The sequence below is a fragment of the Zea mays genome, chromosome 2 (assembly GCF_902167145.1).
Source record: "Zea mays cultivar B73 chromosome 2, Zm-B73-REFERENCE-NAM-5.0, whole genome shotgun sequence".
In the NCBI taxonomy this organism is placed as follows: Eukaryota; Viridiplantae; Streptophyta; class Magnoliopsida; order Poales; family Poaceae; genus Zea; species Zea mays.
The window spans coordinates 118,247,503-118,260,214 of NC_050097.1; the positions used below are offsets into that span (position 1 = coordinate 118,247,503).

Genomic DNA, 12,712 nt, shown 5'->3' on the forward strand with positions numbered 1-12,712 from the left:
TGTGGTCTCGATGATACATTTGCAGAAGGGTAAACAGATACCCAGCAAGCTTCATTTGCACAAACAAGTACCCATCAAGCTTCATTTGCAGAAACAAGTACCCAACAAGTTTCAATTGCAGAAACTAGTACCCAGATTGTTTAGACCATAAACTGATTGTAAAATGATTGTACAGACCATATGAAATACAAATAACAGTTGAGTTAAAAAAATGCTTCATGAGTGAAATAAAATAGATCGTTTCATGCCTGAACGGACTAAATTCATGCTATTGTCCAACAAACATGTGTTTTACAGGGTAGCATTTTAAGTTTTCAGTTTCACAGCCTACGTGAAAGCAGTCCTGCGTGGAATGGAATTGGAGATTATCAACTGCGTGGTGTCGAACGAACACCAGAACAGACAGAGTTTGTTTGGAGGACTAAACCCTAAACCCGTAATACACGTTATAGAACTTTGGTGTCCTTATCTATCACATACTGTTTGTCAACGTAGTGGTAATAGCAAGTTTTCCTGTGCCAAGACGTTGAGAGTTCGATTCCTTTTATAATGGATACTATTTGTACTTTTTTTCTCATTTAAACGTTTTGATTTTTTTAGAGAATTTTTCCCCTCGATTTTGTAGTATAGTACGGCCACCAGTTAAAAATCATAGCCAATTTTCAACATATATATTGATTTTTATTAATAACTACAACAAATATTTTAAACCATTAATTATTTGTAACATTGATGACGATATAGAATTTTCATATAGTAATGATGTTTATTGCTAGTATCTTGTGACAACAAGATGTTCGTTACATTACGGCGATTGACTAGTGTTGTGACGTTTTCTCAATGCTATTAGTGACGCTTGCATAAACTCATCATAAAGTTGTCTTGCCACAAAAAATGTCATAAAACAAAATAGCCAATGACGAAAATCTTCATTGTCATGGGGTATTCGTCATAAAAGGCTACATGTGTTGTAGTGACTGTAGTTCGATGGTTCGTGCTGCGCGCACGATAGACGGTAGACAATTTTCTATAGGTTCGGGCCACTTAGAGAGGCGTAATACCCTACTTCCTGGTGTGGATCTTTATGTGGTGGGTTACAGGGGGATTCTCTAGTATGAAGGACGCTAGAGAATTGTGTAGATGGCTAATGAGTGACCTGTCGTTTGATGGGGTGCCCCCTGGGCCTTATATACTGGACCGTGGGGCATTACATGCAGGTATGATAACTATGTGCTCCTAAGTAATAGTGAACCGACTGAACTTATCTCCCTATTATCCTTCTGACTTATCCTCGTTCAGTTCCGACGTCTGGGGGCGCTGCGCGGGGGAATCAGATCGATGCTGCGGATAACATTTGAATCCATTGAGCCATCTGGGCTCGAGTTGATCCAATCTTGCGTCGATCCTTTCTGCCAGTGATTCCTCCCCTGGCCCACGAAGGGGTGGCCTTGCGAAATAATGGGCCCAGAGTCTTTCGCGAGGCCTTCCAGCCTTCTAGTGGACCCGGGGGATATTTGTCCCCCACAAGCCCCCAATCTTTGAGTTGATTTTGAAACAATCGGCCCAAAGATTCTAGGTCCAGCTTGCAGTTTTGATTTTAGACTATGGATGCTTTGACAGTACACCTGTCAAGTCGTTGCTTCTGAACTTTGATCGGTCCGGTAAAAACAAACTTCTGTTATATTCTTCCGCTCTTTCTGCGGTCTTCGCTTTATATTTCAGAGATTAGTCCTTGGTTACCAGCTTATGCTTTAGAGATCAACATTTCGTCTTTAGGGGTTGAAGATTCATTGGGTGCACCGGAGGTGCACCCAATGCATGTAGCCCCCGAGCTTTGAGTGGATTATTGAGAATAATCCACTCAAAGGTCTTCATCTCCTGCTTTTTAGAAGTCGTTGATTCATCTTCGTCCCATGCTTTAGAAATCAGCATTTCATCGTCGTTCCATGCCCTAGAGATCAGCGTTCTGCCTTCGGGGTTGAGAACTCATTGGGTGTAGCCCCCGAGTTTTGAGTGGATTACTGAAAATAATCCACTCAAAGGTCTTCATCTCATGCCTTAGAATTTGGCATTATATCATTAGCTTATGCTTTTAGAGATCAACCTATTGTCTTTAATTCTTACCTTTGAGATCAGCAACGCGGTCTACCCATGTCCTGTTAGGTTTGAAATTTATTTGATCGGTGATAGATTGGACGTCCGGTAGATGGCTCTTGGCTGGTCTTCATTTCGCTTCGTGCTTCAATGCTTCTGTTGATTAGACTTGTACTTCAGTAGCTATTTTTGGCTTTCCTCCGATCTCTATCGATATCTTCCTTCTGTCTTGATACATTCATTGTGTATACTGTATGTATGTGACTGCTTGGGAAAATCTATTGAAAATTCCTGGACGTCCCCCCCAATGGGTGTAGCCAAGGGACAGCTTGGTGCGTTGAGCGTTTAGCAAACTGCCCTTGAGTAGTAACTTGACGTGACCACGGGGTGTAATCATATCGTCCAAGCAGTTGACCTTAGTCCCAATGGTGTCGTGTTACGTGAAACAACGTCTGCCTCCTGACTTGTTTCCAGACGATTTGAGTGGCTTATTGAATATTTGTGACTGTTTAGTGACCGTGGTAGGAGATGAGCGGTTGCTCCCCACCTCTATAAATAGTCTGCCTGCTTCACTGGTGTCTTCACACATCTCTCGACCGTTTGTTGCTTATTCTCCACTTTTCTCTTCTCTTCCAATAAACTATGGGCAAGAACAAGAAGGGCGGAAGTTCGTTGCACCACTCCAGCAACAAGCGGAAGCGCGAGCCAAGTCCCCCCTCGGAGGACTTTGGTGACTCCGAGTACTTGGAGGAGGAGTTTTCCTCCGAGTCCGAGGGGTCGCCGGTCTACGCCTCTCCCCCGATGTCGTCCGATGACTCGGACGATTCCCAGGGGATCGCTGCCGAGGTGTGGACGTACATCCGTGTCGTCGAGCGCTCCGAGCTCGAGGGCTCAGATGAGTCGGAGATCTCCTCGGACGAGGAGAACTCCTCCGACTCGTTCGAGGAGGAGAGCGGTGGTGATGACGACGACGAGGGCGACGGTGGCGATGGAGGCGACGACGGCGGTGATGGCGACGGCAAGGGCGACGACGACGACAGTGGCAAGGACGACAGCGGCAGCAGCAAGGACAGTGGCAAAGCGCCACTGGCTTAAATATTAGTATAGATAATTAGTAGTAGAAGTAGTATTAGTAGTAGTAGTTAGTAGTATAGTGTAGTGTAAGTAGTGTAGTGATGTAGTAGTGTAATGTAGAGAAAAAGGGAAGGAAGGCCGGCTCATAATGAGTTGGTCTTTGAGTTTGTGGAAGAACTTCCCTTCTTTATATATTGAAGAAAATTTCAGCTTGTTCTGAGTATCTCTTTCGCTTTTCCATCGTTCTTTTATAGTCAATCGATTGCTTGTATTCATGCCCAGCGCTGCCGTCGTTTTTAGAGATAACACCCGAGTAACGACTGGTAATTGCTGAGTCGTATTTGGTTCTGCCAGCATTTACATAGAGAAAACAGCTGAGTTATGGCAGGCATTGCCGGTGTCTTTTAGAAGTAACTGTCGAGCTGCTCTGGACCACACCGGCGTTTTTGAGGTAACAGCCAAGTTATGCTAGATCACGTCGGCGTTTTAGAAGTAACAACTAAGTTACGCTGGGCCACACTGGCGTTTTAGAGGTAACAACCGAGTGGTGCTTGGCGACGTCGGCGTCTTAGAGGCAACAGCCGAGTTACTCTGGGCTATGTCGGCGTTTTAGAGGTAACAGCCGAGTTATGCTGGGCCATGTCGGCGTTTTAGAGGTAACAGCCAAGTTACGCTGGGCCATGTTGGCATTTTAGAGGTAACAGCCGAGTGGTGCTTGACGACGCCAGTGTTTTTTAGAGATAACAGCTGAGTTATGCCAGGAAATCTTGTTTTTCCCGAGTGATGACTTAGCACTTTTTAGAAATGGTGCCCAACCCGGGAAAACCCCATTTAGATCACGTCGCCGCACGCCTCTGCGTTCTGAGCCCTAACTTCACCTTTCTGCCTCAAAACATTCCTCTGTTTCCCTCTGATTTCGCTTCCGTTCAATCCACCGACGAGATTGCGATGGCGCCCAAGCGGAAGAACCAGAATTCTGCTGCGGTGGTCATTCCTCCCATCGACCCCAACAGCCAGTTGCCCTTCGCAGGTAACCATATGTCTGTTGTCTCGGAATCGGATCTCCTCCGCCTTGTCGATGTTGGAGTTCTTCCTCCGAAGGAGTTTTGTTCTTGGCGGATTTGCCGTGGGGTCACTGTCCCGACAAAAGATACCCACGAGTCCATTGTCTACGTCCCTTTTCTTATCCGCGGCCTTGCTCTTCCCATTTCTCCCTTCTTCCGCTGTCTCCTTGCTTTTACAATCTAAACCTGACTCATCTGAATCCCAATTCCATTTTGCAAATTTCTATCTTTGTTCATCTTAGTGAGGCCTACCTCAGAATTCTTCCCCACTTCGGTTTATGGAAGTATTTGTATCACTGTCGGCCTAGGATGGCTGGGGGGCAGCACCAGCTCGTGGGTGGTGCGAGTCTGGAGATGCGCCGCGGGAGGAAAACAGAATACCTTGACGTTCCTCTTAAGGACAACATTAAAGGGTGGCGCCTTGAGTGGTTTATTGTGGAAAACCATGGCTAGTCCCTCCCCCTCGGTCAGGGAGACAACCCGATGTGCGCACTCCGAGTTGGATTTAGTCTCCTACTGCCTTGGAAGTAACAGAAGCTAGGGTTCTGCTTGCTGAAATCTGTCTGCTGAAGGAGAGGGGTCTGACCACCAAGGCTGTGGTTGCTGACTTTGTTTTTAAGAATATTCAGCCCCTGAAGAACAAAGCATACCCTACTTACTTGTACACTGGTGTTACCGACTCGACTCGGGTTACCAATAGGAGAATTCCTGCTGAGGATCTGGTGAGCCGACTAGACATGTCTTGAGAGGCAAAGTATCAAATGTTGGTGCTCCTGTTGCCTACTCTGCTTGGAATCTGCCACCTTCTAAGTCCTTTTTCAATTTCGTGTCCAATCCTCCTGCTGGTGATAGTGGTCTGGGTCTTAGAGTGCGACCCTCTCCTGAAGATATTGAGGTCTTGGTTGCTTCTCTTTGTGATCTTCCGAATGATGAGAGGCAAGTTCATTTTGAGATGCCAACGAGTCCAGATGATGCAGAAATAAATGTTGTACTCGATATGTTGGCTGGAGAATCTTCTGACTCGGCCCCTGCTAAAACAATGGCTGTTGCGATTATACCAGAGACTGTCAAAACAGTGGACACCCGAAAACCTGAGGGTACTCGCCCAAAGCGTCTTCGCCAAGTCAGCCACCCAACTGCGCCTGCTGAGGAAAAGAAGAAGAAAAAGAAACGGCTTCGACGACTGTCATGCTTGGATCAGGATGCTGGACCTTCTGCTCCTATTTGCAAAGAAGTACCAACATAGGTCTTTACTAAAGTTGACCCCACTGGTGGTGTACCTGCTGAAGCTGACCCCAATGGGTGTGACCGTGCACCAACTGACCCCAACGAGTGTATCCGTGCACTAGCTGACCCCAATGGGTGTGATCCTGTTGAAACTGACCCTAATGGGTGTAACCTTGTTGAAGCTGAGCCCAATGGGTGTGATCCTGTTGAAGCTGACCCCAATGGGTGTGATCCTGCACCATCTATTGTCCGCATTTTTGACAAGGACGAAGAAGAGGAAGAAGAAGTTCTGCTAATTCATAAGAATAGCCGGCGTTACAGAGGTAGTAGGGGGGATAGTGATATTCCTTCTCCAGCTCTGTCTGCTCTTGTTATCCTTCAAGATTTATCCATAACAGATCTTGATCAGGCCCTTGAGGATGTCATTCCTGAAGATATGCTGTTGGAACCGACTATTGATGATATGATGAATGTTTGCTCTGACGCTCCAGACGCGGGATTAGAGGTATCCCGGGCGGTATCTCGCGCATCGTCGACTTTGGAAGGTAGTCTTCGGTGTCAAGAAGTTGGTCAGGATTGCCTGACTCCCATGGAGGTGACTGAGGATCCTTCAGCCTTAGAGGTGGCTGTTGCAGAAAACCCAGCCCCTAAGGGTGATGCTGGCGGTTACCTAGCCCCCGAGGGTGTCGCCAGTAATGATCCGGCTCTGGTGGGTAGCGCAAGCTGCAACCCAGCCCCCAAGGGTGTTGCCGGTAGTGATCCAGCTCCGATGGGTAGTGCGAGCTGCAACCCAGCCCCCGAGGGTGTCCGAGCGAGATCTCCTTCCCACACCTCCATGGACGTCCACGTCGGGTCGCCTCCACCACGATCTGATGGAGTGATAGCGATGCATACTTCTTTAGCTTCGAGTGAGGGAGTCGCCTTGGAGGTCGACGAGCCGGATGCCAGAATTCTAATATCTGCTAGCGGAGCTGAATCAACCCCTGACAATACTCTTTAGATTGTTCCAGTTGATCTTCATTCGTCGAGCTACAACACAGCTTCTTGTGACTTGGGATTGCCCTCATTCTTTTCTAATCTTCAGGTGACTTAGCTCTTTTTGTTCTGTCATTCCTCCTGGTAAATCACTTTCTTTATACTCATTCGTTTTTAATAACAGGCTTTGGTTGACGGGATGTCTACTCAATTGAAATCACATGGTGCCACTATCCCAGAAGGAGCTCTGTCTCTTATGCAGTGGAATCCATTGCTGCTTTAGAAACAAATAGCTGATTTGAAAGTGTCAAATGCTGGTTGGTATCTTTGTTTCTTCCTTGGCTGATTGATTAATTTGTTTTTAACCGTGTATCCTTCTTCGACTGCTTTTTGTCAGATATGACCCGGCGGTACTCTGAGCTTGAGGAGAAACATCTTCAACATCAAGCCGACTCAACCCGACAGTACTCCGAGCTTGAGGAGAAGTATTCCCAAGGTTAGATCGACCTGGCTCGGGTTTCTACTTCTTTAGACGATGCATATTCTTTGAATTCTTCTCTTAATGCTCGGCTTGATTCTGAAAGGGCGGCTAACGAGGTAAGCTTACTTAATTGGATCTGCCGTGATTTTACTGCTTACTAGATGCTTGAGAGTTGATTCTTGTTTGTAGGAGAAGAAACGAGCACTTGCAGCCTCTCGCGATAATCTGGATAGGTTGTATCGTGATGCCAGCACTTCCTTAACTATCTTGGAAAGGAGCCACCGTTTTACCATGACAGATCTGGATCATCATCGTCATGAACTGCAAGTATCCCAGGATGAGATCCTGCGGCTTAGGCAGTTAGTGTCAAGCAAGGACTCCATCATCAAAGATATGCGTGCCTCCAAGAGACCAGTCGCCCAGGAGCTAGAGGCTGCTCGACTGGCTACCAAAGTTGTAGAGGACAACTGCGCTGCTCTAAAAGCCCAGCGTGACAAGGCTATGGACAAAGCCATTCGCGCGGGGCAAATCTTGATGAGAAGGCCCGGTGTAGTTGTTCCTGATGACATTGTTGCAGACAAATCTTGACAAGGCTATGGACAAAGCCATACGCCTGATGCTTCGAGTCGCCCTTCCTCCTTGGTTGCTCCTGCGAAAGACATTGCCAAATAGAGAAGTTTTGCTGTGTTTAGAAGATACTGAATGCATTTGTGAACTATATGTGTGTGTGATCAGTGCGCTCGAATACTTGGTAGGATATAAGAATGTGTTCTTGGCGCTGAAAGCTATAACATTTTGTTTCTGCTGTTTATATTTCAACAGTCGTTATGAACGTTTGCAGAAGTAAGTGTGGCATGCTGGTTTTTGGAATCTTTTCCTAATTTATGCCAATTGATCAGCTGGTAATGTAACACCCTGGTGTTTATATTCCGCTCGATAACGAGTACGGATTTAAGCACGCAATATCAGTGGATAACACGAATTTTAAATTTTAATCATCCTCGCTTATCGCGATTTTAATATCGCATCTGTTCCGTTTGTCGCGAGTGCGACATCATTTTTACTTATATTTATTCGGGCTCTTCCAAAATTTTCGTGATGTTCGGAACATCGTCGTTCCGAAAATCGGTGCGTCTGATGATTAATTGAAATTCATCGCCGCGCGAATCCGAATTCAGAAGCTCGACCTCCTTCTACGCCTTTTTATCCCGGACAGATTAATTTGAACTCAACGACTAAAATGTTCGGGGCAAAATAATCTGTGTCGCGCGAACTCGTGCGCGAGGTTAAGATCCAATTTTTCCGTCTGCATGCTGTTTTGGCGACGGAAACACGTGTACAGTAGTGGATCTGGTTTCAACTAATTGCGGTCGAATCATGCCGAACAAATTATTAGTGCCGAAATCAGTTTATTTCGGTCTGTTGTTCTCGCCTGGATCCAAATCTTCGGATGTAACCAATTATTAAACAATTTGGTTCCCACTCGTCCACTGTAAAATCACGTACGTGGATCAGTAATTGAGCCTTGATTCACTAGTAAATCATCCGTGGCCGTGGAACTAGATGTTCAGACCGCAGGTAAATTTATCAGATTTCGAATCAAACTGAACTGTGTCGCAAGTATTGCCGACCTTTTTGTTATCGCTAGAAATCGTCATCAAATATTGGTAATTTTATTAATAAAATAAACAGAAAAGTGGAAAAAATCTGAAAAAGATCTCAGCCGATCTCATCCGCTCTCTCTCGGTTGGAATTTTGCAGCCGCCGCTCTACTCCCTGGATTTTTCTGCGCTCAGCGTCTTCCTCTGCCGCACGTCGGCAATAGTTCTCCTCCCTCCAGCTCGCCGGCGTTATCCTCTGCGCCGCTTTGGCTTACAAAAATCCTGGCTGCCGGTGTTTATCTCCTCACGGCGCCGCCCTGGGACTCTTCAAATACCCTGCCGTGCTCTCTCTCTTCAATGTTCCTCTCGTTCCCTGACGAGCTGCCATGGCGTCCACGTCTGTCGCGGTATCCTGGCTCCTCGCCCAGGACGGCACTCGGCCCTGCCCCTACCCCAACTTCCTGCACGCCATGGAGATTTCTTCAAGCTCGCTCCAACGCCGCTCCTTTTCCCCAACCGCGCCAGGCGGTCTGTCTCCCTGTGCGCTCGATTTAGTTCGGTTTCTTCCCTGGACGCGCGCTCTGCAGCTTGCCGGAGCACCCTGCGTCGCGCCCGGGTGCTTTGCTTCTTGCTCGCCGAGCCCTCCCCAGCTCGTGGATCTCCCTCGCCGGCGTCCTCTGCTCCTCCTGGTTGCTGAGGCCTCTCCTATGGCCGCGCGCCGTGTTGGTCTCCGGCTCGCCCCTGCTCATCTTCCCTTGGCCGCGGGCCCTTGCCATGCTCGCCGAGCTCCCTCTGCTCTTCTCTGCTCGCCGAGATTCTCCCTGGTGTCGTGCTCCTCCCCCTCACCCTGCTCGCTCGTAGCCGTGGCAGCTGAGCGGTTCTTCCCCCAGCACATCCTCTACCCTGGTCGGCGTTCCTCTCTCTCCTCATCTCCATGGCCGGAGCTCCCATGTGCCGTGCGCCCTGGTTCTTGCCCCCACGCGCGCCTGCTTCCCTGCTCGGATTCAGTCCTGCGCGCAGCCGCTTTTCATCTCCCTGCTCAGCTCGCTGCGCCAAACTGCCCAGCGCCGCGCGCCTGGCTCGGCCGTCTCTAGCTCGCCTTGCTCCCTGCTGCTCGCCCGGTCGAGCTCCCTGATCGCCGCGCCGTGAATTTTCCTGCGCGCGCGTGTCTCCTTGCGCACGCCCAGCACCCTGGATTTCCGGATCTCGCGCGCCCCTGGCTCCTCTGTTGGTCGCGCGGTTGTTTCTTGCTTCCTGCGCGCGCGAGCTCGCCATCCATTTTGCTCGCCTCTGCTTCCACCCAGAATTCCCATGGCCAGAGCTTTCCCCTAGCCCGGATCTCACCCAGTCGCCCAGCTCGGCTCTGTCCATACTCCAGCTCGCCCCCTCTGTTTGTTCTCGCTACTGGGTCGGGTCTGCTCGGCCGCTGAGTGTCCGACCCGCTCTTCTGCACGCAGTTCGCCCCAACTCCTGTCTGTAGTGGTCGCCAGTCGTCGACCCTGCTCGGATTCCATCTCGCCAGCTCGCTCCAGACTCGATCTCGTCGTCGTTCCGCGCGTCATCAAGAATCCCATGAATCGGGTGAAGACAAAGCTAGCAGCGCGATATTCCCCAAGCGCTCGACAATTGCCTGGATCGAAAAATCACTACCGATCTCGTGGATTCGAGTCAGCTATTGAAACGGTAAGCTGATAAATTATCCAAAATAGTTCGATCGTTGCATAAATTGATGTGCTAGTTCGAGGCGCATTAAGGTGCTCGATAAATTGCGTAAGTCACGAACCTCTCGCCGACTTCACAGTTCTTGCGATTGTCGAGCCAGATTGAGCTATGGCGAATTATTTCGCTATTTTAGTCACTTAGCTGAATTAGTGGACCGAGTAGAATTTTGGTAGGCATGTGTGATGTTAAAATATTTTAATCACTTATAAAGATGTAGTATAATTTATAAAACAAGGGATAAGGTTAGCATCTAATCAATTAGCTGGTGAGTTGTGTAGGCTAATTGTATTTAATGTGTATAGTTGTTGTTCGTGATGTTTGCGATAGGTTCGAGAAGCGTAATTATTACGCTTAGTCATACGCTGATAACTAGTGTTTCCGAATAAAACGGTGCAACGCCTCGCCGCTAGGCGTTTAATTCGCTATCGCGTAATACTTTTTAGGTTTAAAATATTCCTGTCTATATGCATTCATGTGCATAATGCATTTCATTCAGGTACGTTATATAATCGCGTGATGCAGAAGACAAGCCAAGTCGACCCCAAGCGCGGGCTAACCCGCAGGATGATGCAGATGGATAACCCGATCAAGTACCAAGACAAAGGCTACTCGTCAAGCAAACGTCGTCTAACAATACTAACCTAGTGTTACTCAGGCAAGCCCTGGTGCATTTGCCACCTCCTTGATGCTTTTAAAATCTTTCTCACTTGTTTGATGCATTAGGTGATAGGAGTTGATTGCTAAAACAATTCTTGCATTACCTTCCTTGAATTTGATTACCTTCCTTGATCACCCGTTTTACAAAAGAATTTTTATGCTTAGCCTTGCTCTAGAAAAACAAAATGTTTTGTTTTTACAAAAGATGATGTGGCAAAAGTGGGTGGGATGTTTTTGAAAATAAAACTTGATGGTGGATCCATCTTGGTCGTGATGGGTTCAACATCGGAAAAGATGTACCTCTGTCAGGTACCAAACTTTGGGTTTGAAATGATTAAGCTGAGACCGGGCGGGTGACTTGCACGAGAAAGGAGTCTCGGTGTAGTGTCTCCGTCTGAGTCGATTAAGGACCGTGTCGATGTAGGCCTGCTGACCGAGGACCCTTTAACTGGTCACATGCCTCGTCATGGGTAAGCCTTGCCTCGGGTAGACTAAGGCCAGAATAAGATAACACGGAATGGGCGTGGAGCGGTGGCGAGAGTAGCGTGTACCCTCCGTCGCAAGAGGCTGGACGGTGGTGTATCTGTGCTCTCGGTTGACGTGAACCTGATCTGGTCTTAAGAACCCCGGTGGCGGGTTGACATATGCAAGGGTTAAGTGCTACATATGTCGTGTGATTGGAGATCCTCAGCTGAGTATAATCGATTCGGATCGCCGTACCTTCGCGGTTATGAAGACTTTGTCACTGACTTATACGTAGAACTCCAGTAAAGATGAAGGGATTGTTAAGAAATTGGCTAGTGCAGGTCAAGTGATTGAACTAGGGTAGAAAGAACTCTAGTTATAGGTAATCTTACTTAACCTGACAAATTAAAATTGGATTTTTAAGGATCCACTTTAGTAAGCATTTCTGCAAACAGAGTCATTGATTATTGATAAGCCTTACCTTGACTCCCTTAAGCCAGCATACCCTTGAGAGTCTTTTCTTTAGTCGGGTAAGTCTTGCTGAGTAATTCCATACTCAGGGTTTTATTCCCTGTTGTTTTTCAGGTTCTAACTTTGTGCTATTGTTGATGGTGTTAAGTGCCGGTGGGCTCGGCCTTCTTATAAGTCTAAGTAACCCTTCTATACTTCTTATTGAGGATGATCCCTTGAGCTAGCATATATATTTCAAACTTATACTTTTGTAATCACTCCGATAAACTAATGTAATTTTTTTGTAACCTGTAAAATTTGGTAGTAAGATTTCCGCTGCAACAATATTGGTGTGTGTGATTTGTGTTACTTAATCCCGCGGTTCTGGTTGTAAGTGGTTTATCCGATGTCCTTGGGGCAATCAGACAGATGCTGTTAAGTTATCTGGTGCACATGCATAGCCGTCTGAGGTCTTTGGGACAAGGACAAGTGCATGTGGGCCCAATAACTTGGAGGTTCTGCCACAGACAAGGCATAGAGATCGCCCTATGACGAGTAGTTGTGAGCATGTTACGCCATCTTAAGTCATTGTCGGCTTAAGCCGACTTCTCCGTTAGTAGGGTATAGTGGTCACCCCAAGTCGAGTAAGCGCGAGCATGTTGCACCATCTTAAGTCATTGCCGACTTAAGTCGATTGCTCAGTTAGTAGGGTATAGTGGTCACCCTAAGTCGAGTAAGCACGAGCATGTTGCACCATCTTAAGTCGTTGTCGACTTAAGCCGATTGCTCCGTTAGTAGGGTATAGTGGTCACCCTAAGTCGAGTAAGTGCGAGCATGTTGCGCCGTCTTAAGTCGTCTCCGACTTAAGCTGATTGCTCCGTTAGTAGGGTATAGTGGTCACC

General features: G+C 47.5%; 1 protein-coding gene across 2 annotated transcripts; it reads left to right on the forward strand.

Annotated features, from left to right (window-relative positions):
* The first annotated feature begins 8,513 nt into the window (after positions 1-8,513).
* On the forward strand, positions 8,514-12,155 carry LOC100277967 (uncharacterized). Of its 2 annotated transcripts, NR_176328.1 has the most exons (2): positions 8,514-10,199; positions 10,735-12,155. NR_176328.1 is itself a non-coding variant. In NM_001151400.2 (1 exon), the coding sequence occupies exon 1, from the start codon at positions 8,903-8,905 to the stop codon at positions 9,608-9,610; it is 708 nt and encodes a 235-aa protein (NP_001144872.2). In that variant the 5' UTR covers positions 8,694-8,902; the 3' UTR covers positions 9,611-10,468. The 2 variants fall into 2 exon arrangements, 1 of the variants encoding a protein (NP_001144872.2); NM_001151400.2 differs by lacking the exon at positions 10,735-12,155 and having other exon boundaries at positions 8,694-10,468.
* The last annotated feature ends 557 nt before the right edge of the window (positions 12,156-12,712 follow it).

Excerpts from the sequence above, each read along its gene's own strand:
- LOC100277967 (NM_001151400.2), top strand. The coding sequence starts at position 8,903 with ATGGCGTCCACGTCTGTCGCGGTATCCTGGCTCCTCGCCCAGGACGGC.